At 53.1% G+C, this 17,463-nt stretch overlaps 1 protein-coding gene across 1 annotated transcript; it reads right to left on the minus strand.

The window, feature by feature from the left end:
- Positions 1-317: 317 nt before the first annotated feature.
- On the minus strand, positions 318-17,241 carry RNF212 (ring finger protein 212; the record flags this gene model as incomplete). Its single annotated transcript, XM_080796344.1, has 7 exons — positions 318-403; positions 502-554; positions 2,239-2,297; positions 2,847-2,903; positions 6,676-6,750; positions 13,900-13,961; positions 17,133-17,241. 7 exons carry the CDS (start codon positions 17,239-17,241, stop codon positions 318-320), a joined length of 501 nt encoding a protein of 166 aa, XP_080652470.1.
- Positions 17,242-17,463: the final 222 nt, after the last annotated feature.

Raw genomic sequence — 17,463 nt, forward strand, 5'->3', positions numbered from 1 at the left:
CCTGGTCCCAGATCAGCGTCCCAGGGATGACACCCACGAGCCCAGTGTGGGTGCAGGACTGCCCCCAACCAGTCACTATGGCTGTGGGGACGGAGATATGAGCGGCCAGCCTGGGCTGCACACCTGATTCTGGGCTGTGCCCGTGAGGCTCCGCAGGGCACAGAGGAGCCAGAGGGGGAGCAAGCTCCTGAGTCCTGAGCTGAGTATCCCCTGAGCTGTCCAGCATCAGGGCACTTGCAGGGATAGGGGGTGGAGAACTGGGGACATGCCAGAGAAAGGGCTGTGTGACTGGTCACGTCTGTGACTCTCAGGGACCCTCAGCTGTTCCCATCGGGCACACACCTGTCAGAGGCTGATGTGTCAGGGGGCAGGAGCAGGTGTCCGTCTGGCTTTGCTGAAGGAGCTGTTGGGGGGAGGGGGGTCTGAGTGTCAGGCCGCGTTCCCCCAACCCCACTGCATGCCTCTTCACATCCCTCCCTGCTCAGGCCCCATGATACTTACTTGAAACTGGAGTTTTTACTGCGCTGAAAGCTGTTTGCTGTGACAATCTCATCCTAAACAGATGGAGAGAAGGTGTGAATTAAACCCTAAACATTTACTCCCACATAAATCATCCCAGTTTGAAGCAAAAGAGGACAAACTCAGCCAAATGCTCCCTGTCTGCCTGGCCCCCCGCCCCTTGCCAGCTGCACTTTCCACCCAGAGAAGGCCCTGAGGACAGGCCTGTGGCTAGCTCAGACCTGCCAGTACCCAGTGCTGGGAGCGAGCAGGTGCTGGACAAGGACCTGCCAAGTGACTCAGTGACCAGGGGCTGGGGGCAGGTGGACATCAGCATCTGTGCCGTGGGGACCTTGCACCTCCGAGGGCACTGGCTCCTGCTTACAGACTTCGTAACACACGTCTGTTCGGGGCCAGCCTCCCCAGGACACAGCGTTGTCACCGAGTGCCAACCCAGCAACTCCCCCACAGTGACCACTGCCCTGCATGACTTCTGTTCCTCGTGCGCAGGCGGTGGTCTGGGGGAGGGTGTCCTCCTTCGAGGATGCAGGCCAAGCCAAGGACATGCACAGTGAGCCAGCAGAACAAGCCGACCCCACCCCAGCCAGGCCACAAGGGCCCTACCTGAAGCAGGAGCCCAAGGAGAACAGGTAGGATCTGGACTCACAGGGGTCGGGGTGTGGGAGACACACAGCCTGTCATGTGCCCAAACAGAAGACAGGGATGAAGATAAGCTGACCCCACAGTGGGGAAAATGACCAGGAACCTTCTAGGAATGCAAAACTGAGCAGCCAAAATAAAAGTGAGGCAGAAAAGTTGTGCAGCGCAGAGATGAGCAGAGAAGCTGGGCTGGGGGCTGCGGAGACAGGAGCACCCAGGGCAGCCCGGGAGAGACTGCGGCAGTGGACAGGTTCCCCAGAAAGAAAGCTGCTTATACACCAAGGAGAACAATCTGAGGGACCCTGCATGGGCACACTGCCCTCTCTGCCGCTCCCTGGACTCGGACAGAGCTCGCGGGGTCTCCAAGGCTGTGCTCACCCTCTTTCCCGAGCACTGAAGGCTATGTCAGCCCGGGGTGACCTCCACGGAGTATGCGGAGCCCAGAGCACACCCTCACCCTGGTGCTCAGGTCAGACAGGCCCTGCGCTGACCGTGTGACCACCAGCTGCCCGGTGCAACCCAGCAGCCAGCATCTACCAGCAGTGCGTGGGTCACCGCTGCACACGCGACCAGCTGGGTGGACAGCAGCTCCCCAGAGCCACTGACTTTAACTGAATGAGTGACCCGCAAATTGGGACTTCTGAAGAATCCCCATGTTAACACACCCAACAGAACCCTAGTCCATCTCACAGAACAGGAGCTGTGGCCCATGCAGGGGCCGTGTGGATGCTGCCCTAGGGGGACTGTGGGCTCCACACTGATGGGGACACGGGCTGCCCGCATTCACCGTCACAGGTGCCATGGTTCCTGGCAGAGGGGAGGCCAGCGGGCTGTGGGCAGGGGTCCAACAGGGCGTGGCTGCAGAGCCCCTCTGCCCCAGGACACACTGGGAGCCCCCTAGGTGTTTTCTGTGTGTTTTCGTGGCTCCTTTCCCTTCCCACTGCAGCTCCGCTCTGACAGAAGCTGCTAGCAAATGCAAGTGCTCTTTCTTCCCTCCTCGGTTACAAGGTCTTACTTGGTCTCAGACAGCTGAGTGGACAGCCATCAGCCACCCTGGGTGCGCTGGTGGGAAGGACTCACCCCTGCAGCTGTTCCATCCGCAACGCTGACCTCCGAAGGGACTCCTCCAGCTTTGTGATCTAGACACAATCAGACTCCAGTTATCAGGACATGCTGACCCTCTGGGTGTCATAAGCCACGAGTCAGAACGTGGTGGACTCGACACATGGGCCCCGCGTGCAGGCTGTTAGGGCCCCCGGGAGCCAGCGCTGAGAAGTGGTCCAGGCAGCCGTGCAGGGTGGCCCAGCCTTGGCAAGTGCCCTCGCCCCGGTGTTGCTTTGAGCCCTCCATCTACACTCCAAACCCGCTTTCACCGAGGCTTTGCTCTCCCTCTGTGTGGAGGAGGGTATTTATAGGGCAAACAGGCGTCTCAAATGTGCTTTTGTCAGCATCCCCCAGCACGACCTCCTAGCAGCACTGTGTGGACAGAGCCTGAGGCATTCCGGGGACATTCACGGGTCAGTGTTGGTGTTCCACAGGGAAACTGCTCCATGACCACAGCCGGGTACCCCAAACGGCCACGGGCCAACCATGGACGGGAACCTGTGCTGGGGCGTGGGCCAGCAGGACAGGTGCAGGCCCTAAGGCCCCTCACCTGGGTTCATGAGGCAGCAAGTCAGGGGAGTTACCTTTTCTCGATAGAAGGCCAAGAGTCTCTTTCTGTGCTTTTCTTGAAATTCTGAAATCTGAGCAGAGAATGCATGTCAGCTGCCGGCACTGGCATGGGGCCACGACCACGCACGCTGTCCCGGGAGCCGGCAGGGGCCTTCGGTGCAGGTACAAGCACGCTCCGTTCCCCCACGGCCTTGCCTGCCCCCTGGCCCCTGCCACCCTGTGCCCAGAGCTTGGTGCAGCCATGTGGTGCGTGTAGCGGTGCCTGTGTGCTGTGTGGCACTCAGGGTCTTGCCATGGCAAAGGACACAACCCAGTGGGCATAGCAACGGGATCATGGGATGGCCTCCTGACCAAACAGCACCCACGGGGACTCTCTGGATGAGGCTGGCTGGGGAGGGCACAGTGTGAAGCGGAGCCCAGGGACCTTGTCCAGACCCCCAGGACCTTCTGCACTCGGGACCAGTGCCACCTCTGCTTTTCCGCTTAGAGAAGGCCCAACTTCCACATCCGCAGGGGGCTCCCAAGAACACTGAGTCAGAAACCACAATCTGTGATTGCCTCGGGGCGGAAAGAGCCACCCCACATTAAGGAAAGTTCTTGTTATTTGTTGTATTTTTCTGTTGGGGGTGGGGAGCAAGAGGACCAGCAGGGTGAGGGGGGAGAGAGAGAAGCAGGATCCCTGCTGAGCAGGGAGCCCGATGTGGGTGGCTGATCTCAGGACTCCAGGATCACGACTTGAGGCAGAGCCCTCACCAACTGAACCCCCTAGGCACCCCTAAGGGAAGTATCCAGACAATTACACCTCACCTCTGGGAGCACTACACCGTGACTGCTGAAGCCTGAGCTGCTGCCCTGGGTAGGGTTCCTGTGGGCCTGGGATGTGAGGTCAGCATCCTCTGGGGCCAACACCCCATCAGTGCACCCCAGGACTGTGCTTAGTGGGTGGACACGAAGGGACAGCTGGCACTGTCCCCAGGCTTGCAGGGCTAGCACAGACAGAGGGAGAAACCACGGTGGACAGGATGGCCAGCCCACAGCAGGTCTTCAGTGCCTCCTCTACCGGCCAGGCCACCTCCACAAGATGGGGCCATGGTCAGGAGTGACCAACACCCTCTTCCTGTTCTCCTCATCTTCCCAGGGATTCCATGCCTTCAAGGTCTGGGGGACATGCTGCGTGGGGCTCCTGCTCCACAAGACAAGGACCGATGGACACAGACTCAGCCCAGAGTGTTAGTCTGTGGTGGGGGTGCCACGAGGGGCCAGCAGTGTTGCCCCCATGGACATCGTCTTCTTCAAGAGGCCATGTCCCAGAAATGTCCCCAATGCTTGGCCACAGCTCTCAGGCCCTGTGGCTCCCTGGAGGTGGCAAGGTGGTGTAGGGCAGAAAGGAAGGGCTGGCAGCTTCTGGATCAGAGGTGGGGACTGTGCACGGTGTGTAGAAGTTCTGGCAGAGCTAGACCCACCCCCTGCCTGTTTGCTTGGTCTCACTCCTCGACTAGCTCCGTGTCTGCGGCAGGAAGAGGGTGTCACACACTGATTCCTCAACCTCGTGTCCTGGTGCAGGGTCCACTCTGAGAAACAAAAAGCAGGAGCATCTGGAAGTGACCGCAGGACGGCCTACCTGGAGCATCTGGGAGCAGCGCTGTGCCCACACTGGTATGTGGGGCCTTAACCTCAGAAGCCCTGGGGTTCCACAGGGCCTACAGGTGGGCCCGTGGCTATTCGTAAATGAGTACAGGCAGAGAGCAAGCGTGCCGGCCTCCATGGCTGGCACAGACAAACAAGGCAGTGAGGCCACAAGTGAGACCATGGGCTAAGCTGAGCTGGGGAGAGTGGCCTGTGGACCAGACACCAAGCCCCTAGGGGCCTGGAGCAAGTCCAAGGGCAGCATGGATCCCCTGGGCCATAGGCTGCCAACCTATACTAGGCAGGGGCCAGCCTCTGGGACTCCGGGGTGTCCTGCCCCTCAGGCTGAGCTGCTATGGCCTTGACCCAGGCGGAGAATATGGACACCAGCAAAACAAAATGTAAAAGGGCCATGACCCTCCTCTGGTAGGAGTGCCCACCTGGACGGAGGTGGCACCTGTCTCGTGAGATTTTTATGAAGTGCAGAGGCTGAGGAAGCCAAGACCAAGAGCTGAGCATGTCCATGTCCTCTTTACTGGTCCCTGTGATAGGCTGGGGAGGCTGCAGGATGGCTCGAGACGCCTGCTACCCAGTGGGTCCATCCCCCTGGAGAGGCAGCCACATGTCCACACTCTGAGCAGCCGACACAGGCCAGCCCTGGCTCAGGGAAAGGAAGAGTTTCTGCTTCTTTGCAGCTGGATCAGGAAGGGCGACCTCCTGGCTGCTTCTGTGGACCCACCTGCCATGGGTCTGCCATCGTCAGGGCCCATGCCACAGCTTGAGGATGGCCTCACGCTCTTAAAGTTACTGTTGATGCGGCTTTGCCCTGTCAGTGCTAACCCCACTAGAAATTAATGTCAAGAGGAATTTATGACACATATCTGTTCCTTCAAGAATAGCAAGCCCAGGGGCGCCTGGGTGGCTCAGTGGGTTAAAGCCTCTGCCTTCGGCTCGGGTCATGATCCCAGGGTCCTGGGATCGAGCCCCGCATCGGGCTCTCTGCTCGGCAGGGAGCCTGCTTCCCTTCCTCTCTCTCTGCCTGCCTCCCTGCCGACTTGTGATCTCTGTCTGTCAAATAAATAAATAAATAATCTTTAAAAAAAAAAAAAAAAAAAGAATAGCAAGCCCAGTGTGTTAATGTGCATAATGATGCCACATTGTGTTGTGTGGCCTCTGGGAACTCCACTTCACACCTGGACAGACGGGCACATGGCCATGGGACGTGTGGCCCAGAGGAGTGAGGGAGGTCCCTTGGCAGCTGCCTCTGCAGCCTCCCCGCATCCAGCTCTGCACAGGCGAATGCTCTGGAAATGCCATGTCCTTGGCAAGACTCTTCCAAGCACAGGACTGCCCATGGTTCTGAGCACCGTGGGCTGGAGGACCGCCCAAGCTCTGGAACGCAGGTGGCTTCTGGGACATCTGTGTGTGGCTACGGGGCTACGTGTAGATGGGATAGCTGTGACACCGTGGGATTTCTGGCCGCGTCACAGCTGGAAAGCGGCCATGGGAATTAGGGGGTGGGGAGGTCTCGCCAGCACAGGTGGGACCAAGCATGCAAGCTGCTCCGGGGAAGGTCCTGGCTAGAGGTGGCTCCTGGCTGGTGCCCCACTTGGCCTCCTGCCCCAGAGGGTACATAGGAGGCAGCCCACAGGGGCTTCATGTTAACAGAACAGGGAGAAGCAGGATGGCTGGGGCTGGAGGGCTCCCTTCTCTCCCAAGCAGCTTCCTGGATAGAACGGTGGCCCGCACATTGTCCAGTGATTGTGGGAGGCCAGGCTTCTGGGGTGGGATGTGGGGTAAGCATGGAGTCACAACACTAGAGGGAGGAGGAGAGGCAGGGGAGACATGGGGGGCAAGGCAGGTGTGGACAGCGGAGCAGGACTGGGAGGAAGACAGGCACCCTGGGAGCTAGGGAAGAGCATGTCCGTGTGGACCATGACCCTTGGAAAGGACCTGCAGCCTTGATCTGGGGCCCTTTCAAGCCCAAACTCTCAGGTCTGCCCCAGATCATGAGGCTCAAAGGACAGTGATGTCCCCACACACAGCAAAGGCATAGCACAAACAACAGAACACAGCCGAATGACGGCTTCGTCACAGTGAAGGCAGAAAATCCCCGGAGGGGCTGCTCTCCAGAGCATGTAACACCCATGTCTTCCAAGGTCATCACAGCCCCGAGTCTCCTGAGGCTGTGGACATGGCACCACATACAGAGCTCACCTGGCAGGTCTCTCTTGAGTACTTCTTACACAGGCCGTCTATGCCCATGAAGAGCGCCTGGATGTCTGTGTCAGTCTGAAAGGGAAGGAAAGTCAGGGCCTGTGTTACTGCTTCCAACACGGCCATAGAGAGCCTGGGGACAAAACTGCACCTCTACACCCAGAACTAGCCAGAGAAGACACAAACCATCTCCAGGGGGCCTGCAGGGGTGCCCATGACCCGGCTGCCAGCGGCTGTCTGTCAGTCCAAGGGCTGAAAGGCAGTGCTACAGGGCCCTGGGACCCACCTGGGGTGCAGAGTAGCCTCGGTCACATCATCTGTGATGTTAGACATACCCCTCCTTAGAAGGACACCCCCAAAGCCAGGCTTTCACGGAGGGGGCACATGGAACTCAGAAGGAAAAAAGCAGAGGAACACAGCTTTCAACCAATCACAAGTACTTGCAAGTTACTTAGAAACATAAGGGCTGGGAGGGTATGTGCTATGACGAGTGCTGTGAAATGTGTAAACCTGGTGATTCACAGACCTGTACCCCTGGGGATAAAAATACATTATATGTTTATTAAAATATAAAAAAAAGGAAAAAAAAGAAACTTAAGGGCTGAAAAATGGTGTCTGCCTGCTTCTGGCCCCGAATGCGGACCTGCCTCCTGCCTGGACCACAACGGCATAAAGCCTGGGCGGCAGCCGTCCTGCCACAGTAGTCTGGTAGGAATGGCTATCAACCACACGGAACAGTACGGACACACGCCAGACCGAAAAGGTGTGGAAGAGCCTTGCTCGACCTCCCTGTCTGGTCTTTGGTCTAGACTGTAAGCAAGTCATGAATGTCAGGATGGCAGATGGCAGTTTGGGGGCCATCTGTGCCCCCAAACTCCACTATAACAACAGTGGAACTAAATTAGATCAGTGTTAGAAACTAGGGATTGTACCTTGAAGGGCCAGGGCCTTCTGGCGGGGAATGTGGAGGGGCCAGGACCAGGTCTGGCTTTGGGAGATGAGGGTCTGGTGTGGCATCGGGACAGCCGGGGGCCCCGCACAATACTGGCTGAGGGCCAGCCATGGGGGGGCATGGCCCACAGACAGGACCCAGGGCCTCTAGGTTCATGGGAGCTCTGCCCGGTGCTGGCTAGACCTGACAGCCCCGCACGTGGCCAGACCCTCTGAGCAAGGCCAGCAGGAAGGGTGCCTTCCCAAAGGGCCATGCAGAATGCCCCCAAAACAGCATGGCCAAGGCTGGTGCTCAGGAAGTGGGGACCACGCCTGTCTAGAAAGACACACTGCACATACACAGACAACCCTGGACTAGACAAACAGCTCCATGGACCAGAAATGCAAGCACCTGGGAACACCATCACTGATCTGTTAGGGCCCACTGCCTTCTGTGAGAGGAGTCAATCACTCTGCACGTGGCAGAGTCCCTGAATGGGACTGAGGCTGTGAGGACAGAGGAACCAGTGGTTCTCCAGTCTCACAAAGGCCGCCACTGCCCAGGGTGAGGGATCTCTGTGAAGCCAAGCAGGACAACTCTGCAGACACCTGTCATCACACATAGGATAGCTACGCTGTGAAAGGAGACAGACAAAGAAGGAATAGCATCAAAGCACCAAAAAAACCATGAATGTCCATTAAAGAATTCTAAGATCAGTGAAAATATTCTTCAAAATGGAGGCAAAAAAGGAGGTCCTTTTCAGACAAACAAAAACCAGAGAAACTGTCACCAACAGAAGGCACTGTCTTCAGGTAGGAAATGGTTCCTTGGTGGGAGCAGGGGGTTCAGGAGCCAGTGAGGAGCATGAGAGAAGGGGAATGTGGGGTAACCCAGACCAGAATGGTGACCACACACTAGCCGCCCTGCTGGGCTCCATGCAGACAAAATGAAACCATGCCCCAACACTGTAGAAGATATGAAACAGTGGGCCAGGGGCAGAAGTGTCTGACACCCTTGCGTCAGCAGGAAGATATACTGCACCTTAGACTTCAGAACGTCAAGGCCACGCCGTGGTCTCTGGGGTCACAGAAATGAACCCTGTCTCAGTTCAAGTGGTGGATATGTTCAGGTCACAATTAATTCCTGGAGCCACTTGTATCTGTGTGCTTTTCTGTATTAGACTTCAATAAAAGTCAGTGAAAAATAACTAAAAATCCATGAATATTTCTATGTCAATATACTTTCAGAAAACACACAGATCATGGGACTAACCAAGCAGAAATTTCAAATTATTTTGAAGTGAAAGACAATAAAAATATAAAATAGCCAACACATACAATGCAGGCAAGGGCAAACAGAGGGGCGCCCTAACCATGTAGCATAAATGCCAGAAAGGAAGTGGACAGAAGCACCCATCTTATAGAACAGACTAAATCCAAAGGGGAAAAAAAAGGAAATTAATAAGAACGCAGCTAAGAACAAATGTAAAGTGCAGATAAACACTAGTTCTCTGACAACACTGGCAAAAAGTCAATAAAACCAGGTAAGACTTTTGAAGAATAAGGAGAGGGCACAACAACTATTATGACAACGACAAAGGAGCATCACCACAGATCTCACAGACACTGAAAATACAGGTGACCACAGACACGCTGACGATGAGAAACTTGAAAATTCACATGAAGCGCGCACACACTCCTAGAGAAAGCCACTCACTTAAGCTGACCCAAGAATTAGGAACTCTGAAGAATCCCATATCTAATTAAAAAATTAAAACTCTAGTTAAAAACCTCCCCACAAAAAGCCTTCTAGGATCAGACAGTGTCAGGTATGAATTCTGGCATACATGCTCTGAATGACTCCAGTCTTAAAAAAATTTTTTTTGCCAGAGAAAAGAAAAATGAAAGAATTTCTACTCCTTTTATTAAGTCAGCAAAACCCTGATTCACCAAAACGTGAAAAGGGCTTGAAAGAAAGGAGACTTACAGGGCGCTTCTCACACAAATGGAGGTGCACAGCCCCCAGATCCCTCTGTGTATACTGCTTCACAACCAAGTTACAGGTTTAAAATCCTACTGTGGGTGCAGGGGCACCTGGCGGCTCAGTTGGTTGAACGTCCAAGTCCTGGTTTTGTTCAGGTCATGAACTCGAGCTCCACGTCAGGCCCCACACTCTGCACGGAGTCTGCTTTAGACTCTCTCTCTCTTCCTTTGTCCCTCTCCACAGTCAGATGTGCACACATGCTCTGTCTCTATAAAGTGATAAATAAAATCTTTAAAAAAAATTCTCCTGTGGGTTTAAAATTCTAAAAATAAATGCAATTTACATCACAAAATAAAATAGAAAAATCAAATGATAACCTTGACATTTATGGAAAAACCACTTGGTAGAATCCAACACTGCTCATGATTAAAACGCTCAGCAAGAAACTCAGGTGCACATGACTACTCGAACTGCTAGAAGCTCAATCCTGAAACGAGGAAGAGACAAAGGACGCCTGCTCTCACTACTGTGTCTCCTCATAGCCTGTGCGATGAGGAAAAGAAGGCAGAGAGAAAGAAAGGGAGGAATGACATGGAGATTAAACATTTAGAGATGTCACAGTTGTGCATAGAGAGAGTCCAGAAAGAGATAACATTTTAAGAAGTGAGTATAGCAACAACCCAACTCATCATACCTGAGCGCGAAGCTAACAGTGAGGCAGTCAGCCTCTGTGCAGAAAACCATCACTGAGATGAGAGAACATTGAAGAAAATGGACGTGTGCCAGCCTTGTGGACTAAGGAGTCCACATTGTAGAGACATCAATTTTATTGACATTACTGATGATGGGCAAACCCAACAGACCTTGTGTGTATGGAAACTGACAAAAGAAATTGATTCCCAAAGTTACATGGCGTGCTAAGACTAACTTAGGCTAATTGTACCACAGACAGCTCCCAACCTCAGTGGCTTAAGGGGACAATTCCCACCTGCACATTAGCAGAAGGCTGGGCTTGGTGAATGGCCTTCCACTTGGGACCCAGCAGCTCTGCCTTGTTGGGTCACCAGCATCCACTTGGCTGAGTTGGGGGGCTTTCCCGGACATTTTCTTATGGGCCAGGCCTGGAGTGGCATTGCTCATAGGAAGCAAGTGCGGAGAGAGAGTCTAGCTGGGGGCCCAGAAAGAAGGGCAACAGGGCCAAGGACAGCTCCCAGCCAGGCCAGTCTGCTGTTCTAATTTCTCTCTTCCCTTACACAGAAAAGTCACCATCCCCCAAAAGCCCCATCTCTCAGTTCATAGCAAACCCAAGTCCTCGCTGGCAAGTGGTCCTGTCCTCCAGGTTCTGATCTGGTCTGCAGCCTAGGGAGTAGGCCCATCCCCACCGTAAGCAATCTTGGGCCTGAGGCCTAGGGCAGGACAACGGAATCTACCCCTCAAAGGTCGGTGGAAGACAAGGAACATAGCAGTCATGGAGATCCTGTGGGTGGGTGTCCTGGGCCTCCTGCCCTGGGGCCATCTTCTTCTTCATCAGACAGGCCTCTGCCGCCTTGGGGAACCTCTGGTCTAGCCAGCTCCAGTCCCCAGTTCTGCCCACTGGGGGTTCTTCCTTGTCCCCTGGATCCCCAGGGCTGTACGTGAAGCGGGCATGAGGATGAATGCTCTGAGCACTCATGGCTTCCAGATCCCAGACACCACTGGCTTCTCTGGGGCCCGGGCCTCCCTGCGGCAGCCATCCCTCTCCATCTCTGCTGGAGAACCAGTGAACTGCAGTCTAATGGCAACCCCCTTCTTGTCCACACATCCTTCTGCTCTGCACTCTGCTTTCCCCAGAGGCTCCATCCCACACACCTGCCTGCCTCCCAGGTCCCCACAGGCCCAGCTTCCGTCTGCACTGTTCCCTCGCCACATGCCAGCCGACAGAGAAGGCAGTGTACTATTCTGTGTGTGTGACAGTGACAGTCCTTTTCCATGACAAACTAGCAAATACGCATGGTGCCCTGTGTGTGGAGCAGAAGGAGCAGGCTCCGGGAAATCAGCTTCGCCTGTTACACTGTGTTTGGTTGTAACAACAAAAAACCCAGTCAGAGCAGGAGCCATCAGGGCACGGCATTTAGCAAGGATGTGTTGTTTGGTGGAACTTATTTCCCATATGTGCACACAAACTGTGCCATGGTATCAGGTATCCTTCCTGCTACAGGTCAAGGAAGTCATGGTCACACAGAGCCATACGCAGGGACCTAAAGGCAGTGAAGAAGGGAGAAGGTGGAAGCAGCCCAGCCCCAGGAGCAGTGGCAAGTTAGTCACCAGCCAGGTGTCCACCAGGAGCCAGGCCACAGAGCCACGGGCATGAGGGGACAAGGGTTTTACTCCTGGGAAGTTGGGGCACATGACCCGTGCTTGCAGATTCCTCTGGCTCCAGGAAGCAGGAGGGAAAGCAGGAAAAATGGCTCTTAGGTGTCATGGCAGAAGGTGCTCACGTGGCCCGTGGAAAACAGAGGAGTGGCGTCCTGGAGAGACTGCTGGAAGTGCCCACAGAAAGCAGGTGTGCAGAGTAGCGTCAGGACCGTGAATGACTTCCCTCCCTCACATGCACAGAGAACAAAGAAGACATACTTCTTCAAGTATGTGTAGAACATTAACAATTACCAAGTAGTAAGCCACAATGAAAATCCTGACAATGAAAAAAACTAACTATATGGCCATGTTCTCTGGTCATAAAGACATAAAATTAAAAATTTTCCACAAAAATGATAGAGGAGATAAAATCTAACCTCTTAGAAATTAAGGAACATTCTCCTGAATAATTTTTTTAAAGATTTTTATTCATTTGAGAGGGAGAGAGAGAGCACAAGCAGGGGGAGTGGCAGAGAGAGAAGCAGGCTCCCCACTGAGGAGGGAGCCAGACACGGGGCTCGATCCCAGGACCCCAGGATCATCACCTCAGACGCTCAACCGTCTGAGCCACTTAGGCACCCCTCTCCTGAATAATTCTCGAGTCGAAAAAGAAGTTAAAAGAGAGGTTAAAGACTATCTAGAGCGGTGCCTGGGTGGCTCAGTGGGTTAATCCTCTGCCTTCGGCTCAGGTCGGGATCTCAGGGTCCTGGGATCAAGCCCGGCACCACTGGGCTCTCTGCTCAGCAGGGAGCCTGCTCCCCCCTCTATCTCTGCCTGCCTCTCTGCCTACTTGTGATCTCTCTCTCTGTGTCAAATAAATAAAATCTTTAAAAAAAAGACTATCTAGAAATGATAAAAGCTATGCACAAGGTGATGTACAACAAAAGGAAACAGACTGCCCTGAACACACTTACTAGAAAAGAAAAGAAATAAATGAACAGAGCGTCGGGCCCAGGAGGGCAGGGGAAAGCCAGGGCGCCCCTCCCTCAGAGTCAAGCCCGACCAGCAGTGCTCTGTGGCCGAGGGTTTAAATGGTACATTTCTTAAGGGAAATAAGGTGCTTTCTATTAAGTTGAAACACTTAAATCTGTGCCCTTATTTTTCCACTCCTAGGAATTTATGCTACAGAAATATGGTAAAAAAACATATTCACAGTAAGATTGAAACAGAGAAAAACTACCTCTTCCCCTGGAAAACAGCGAAATACTGTGCAGTCTTTCCAAAGTGCCAGTGTGCCAAAAATACCAAGTCAACTGAGAAAACACCATTTTGTAGAAAGAAGTCACAGTAACACACAGTGCAGGAACTATACTGCTTGTGGACATCTGTGGGAGACAGGATTTTTCTCCATTATGATTTTCTGTATCTTTAAAGTCTTGTGTGACTTTGTATTGTATTTGTAATCAGCAAAAAATGATTATTACAGATGAAAACATCAGATCAAATAAGTATCTTAGAACCTAAGTATAAAGAGAATAATTATTTGTAACTAAGTTTAAAGGAAACAGGTGAAACGGAAGTATTTCATAGACAGGACGGCAGACTTTGTTTTAAGCCTACTGCAACAGTAAGCACCCCTAAACTTACTTTCTTCCAACCCTCTTAATCAGCTATGATCCCCAGGGAAACTCGATCACCTTCTTAAAGAGCTTGTCTTGTGCTAAAGAAACCTATTCAACTCATCTTCACTTCCCAGAACACAGCACAGCAAACTCACAGAGGAAAACATCTATGGTTAAGAAAGTTGTGTGAAGTATTCAAAACCAAATCCTAATTGCACTTTACTCAGAAATCTCGTAAGATCTTCTAATTAATCTAGCAAAATGAAAGAAATTTTCAGAACCCCCCACATGACTGAAAACTGAATCTCAAATTTAAAAAAATTTAATATTTAGATAATACATATTTCAACTTACATGTTTTGAAAGGAAAACTGTGCGACAAGGGACTTTGCAAATCAAGCACTCGTTTTTGCCACCTATAAAAGAAACATAAACTTTAGTATATTATAGTGAGTAGTGCTTCTGAATATAACTGCACATTTCAAATTACAGTATTTCTTTAAAAACATACAGAATTAGAATACTTAGATTTTCCACGCTCAGACAATGAAAAGACTGCATGTGGACAGAGTTGAAAAGATTTATTCAATAATCCATTTTTCCTATTCTGCCAATATGTCCCAAAATAGTAATTATGAAGATCAACAATATTCAAACTTAACTCCAACTCAGATTTTCTTACAGTGAGACTCTGTAGTGATACCTTAATTTAAAATGCTTATTTATTCAAAATGAAAACAGCTCCTTGCATGCCATCCAAGAGATGAAGTAAAAGCTCTGTTCAGCCACCCCCCATCCGCCCCCTCCAGCCTCACCTTGGCAGCACCCGAGTCAGTACCCAGGAGCGCACTCTGGGGTATCTGTTGGGCTGCTAGGCCCATAAGGCAGTGCCTGGCCTGAAAGCACAGGCTAACTCCCCACCTGATCTTCTCCAGGGTCTCTGACCCAGACCCACCTACTGCACCACCTTCATCTCCATGACACTCCTGTTGTCCCCTGGAGAACCTGCTCCTCTGTGTGGCTGTCTGCTAAGGGCAGCCCTGCATTGCCTCACCTGCCCCCACATGGCACCAGAGCACCCAGTGTCACTGGAAAACTTCGGTGGGGGCAGCAGGGCCCCTCATTCTGGGCTCTGCCCCATCCCCACACATCTGAGCTTCCCTTTCTCACCAGCCAGCCTGGACCCCAGAGCTGGCCAGTCAATACTGAACCCTTGTCCTTCCAAGCAGCCACCCAGCCTGAACCCCAGCCTCTCTGTCTCCCCCTCTTCTGGTCCAGTACAGCTAAGAACCAGGGGGAAAAGGTCACTTAACTGGGAAGTGGATTCACAGACTTGATTCCAGCACTGCCGAATCTGCAACATTGCTGAGCAACCCTCCAGTTTTCTTGGGTGTTCCCCTGCCAGTTCCCTATGGTGGGTGTTCAAACAGGACCCCCTTTGCTCTTTACTGAGCGAAGAGTCATGAACTTCCTCAATCTCCCTGCCTCTCCTCCACTCACCACAGAACAACTCAACTCCCTCTGCTTTCTTCCTCTGTCTCATCTCATCTCATCCCCACAGCACATGCGATGGGGTCCTTGTGTAGAAAGACCTGTTCCCTCCCAACAGCCTCTGGAGTTGTCCCCTTGTCTCCATCCCTACAAACACATTCAAGTGGCCCTCTTCTGAAAGCACCCACACTCGGCAGTATGTTCTCGCCATCTGCGTCTCTCCAGGGATTACAGAGCCAGGAGATCCCTTGGAGCACTGCTACCGCCAGAAGCCACGGAGTAAGAGATGAACAGAGCTGGCTCCTAAAAATCCACGGGTTGCGTTGAGGGGGGGAAAGTAAGAGACTTGACAAAGAGAGGATCCATCTGCAGCTGATGGGCAGGCAAACTGACACAAACAGTGCTTACAAACCTATCAAACATAAGCACTCCAGTAAAAGGTGTGAAGGGGCCCAAATGAGTAGTTGGCAAAAGCGCAGACTGCTGCTAATATATGAGACAAAAATGCCAGTCATCCATGCTGGGGACAGGGGGCAGCCAGCTTTCTGGGGTGCCAGGTCCTAAGTGCTGGTTCTATCACACACGCCCCACAGCAGCACCTGCGCCCTTCTGGATATCCCAAAGGAAAACAACACACAAGTGAATGAGTGGTGCTTCACAGCAAAATACTAGAAAACATGCAGAGCTCTTAGGAGTGGATCTGTTAAATACATCATGGTATGGCAACTAAATGCAGCCTTAAAACTGATGACACAGACTTAACGTGAAAGGAGGTCCATGGCCTATTAAACTCAGGTAACTAAGTGGTATATACACAGTCCCATTTTTGTTGTAGAGATCTCTATCTGTAGGAAAAAAATCTGCAAGAATGTATACCAAAGCGTAGGGAGGGCTTATCCCTGAGTAACGATCATTAAACACCTAAGGAGCTGTGATCAGTGCTCCACCCAGAGCCCTCAAGCCCTTCCACTGCTTTTTGTGTGTCCCAGCATCAGTGGCTTTTTGGAGGAATGAACTTGGGCTACTGAACGTGCTTCAAGAGCCAGAGGTGCGTGGGAATCGCCTGCCCAAGGTCCAGAACCAGTCCCCAAAACTGTGAACACAGGCCTGTCTGCATTGTTCTCACCCAAGCTAACCCATGCCACTAACTCCTGTGGGAGGTTCCAATTCTGACTCTGCCCTGGGATGCCAAGTCAAGCTCTGCTTTCTTTTCCCCGCAGCCTCCTCCTACCTTAGCCTATCTTAAGAAATGCTCTTCCCAGGTGAAGCCATGTCCTAACCTTCCGCCCTCTCCTCACCCAGGGCCTTCAATTATTATCTATATGCCAATTCCCCAACCTATTCCTGTCTTGACTCCCAGACCTGTATACTCAGCTGCCTCCCCAGTCACTCCCCTTGGATGCTCTCAAAGAACCTCAGTGTCCAGTGTGGGCCTGGGAGCCTCACCCCTGGACACAGAAGGAGCTCCTGCAGCACAGAGATCCTCCTGCTGAGTGTTCAGATCAGTCAGATGAGCTCCACTGATGGACACCAGGACAGTGGTGACCTCTGAGGAGGCTACTGCTGTACTCTGGGAGCTGGTTTCACAGGTAAATTCACTCTGGGAAAACTCACTGTGCTTTGCATTAATGCACTTTTTCTATTTTATACTTCAAGGAGAACATCTTATAAAAAGAAAAATACACCTATGATCATGTCTCCTGCTTCAAACAATGGTCCCCTCCTGGCCAGGGCCCCCTGCAGGCATGCTTTGGCCTACCTGGCTCCCAGCTCTCCTGCAGCCCCCCGAGCTCCACAGGCCCGTCCACACTTCCTTCTACCCTAGGGCCCCTGCCACCCCGCTGCACCCTCGCGTGAGGCCAGGTGAGGACGCGCCCTCTGGGCCCTACCCTGGTCCTTCCGAGCATCCTTGTCCCAGGGTCTAGGTTCACGCTGCCTTCCGAAAGGTCAGCGCGTGCTGCATCCCCGGCGCTAAGATGACCACCGCGCTCTGCCAGCCCCCGCGGCCCCTCACCAGCTATGGCTCTGTCCCCGTGCCCGAGGTGGGTGGACGCAGGCCCCGCCAGGCGCCCCTGCCCAGCCCAGCCAGCCCTCACCTTCACCCAGGCAGACGTCACAGTACACGTGGCCGCAGTTGGTCAGGCTGAAGCACGACGTGCGATGCGGCGGCTGGAAGCAGCGATTACAGAACACCCAGCTGGCCATGCTGGACGCCGCGTCCACCAGCCGCCGCAGCCCAGGCCCGGGCGCTGCGCACGCGCAGCCCGGAAGCAGCCTCCGGAGCTTCTGCACCTGCGCAGACTGGAGCTGGTCACCCGCGCCTGCGCACAGGAGAGCACCGCCACTCCCGCCAAAACCTGTGTTGGAAGGTACCAACCGGATGGGGCAGGATTTGTGTGTGCTGTGAATAAGATTCTTCTCCCCTCA

The sequence above is a fragment of the Martes martes genome, assembly GCF_963455335.1.
Source record: "Martes martes genome assembly, chromosome: 2".
Taxonomy (NCBI): Eukaryota; Metazoa; Chordata; class Mammalia; order Carnivora; family Mustelidae; genus Martes; species Martes martes.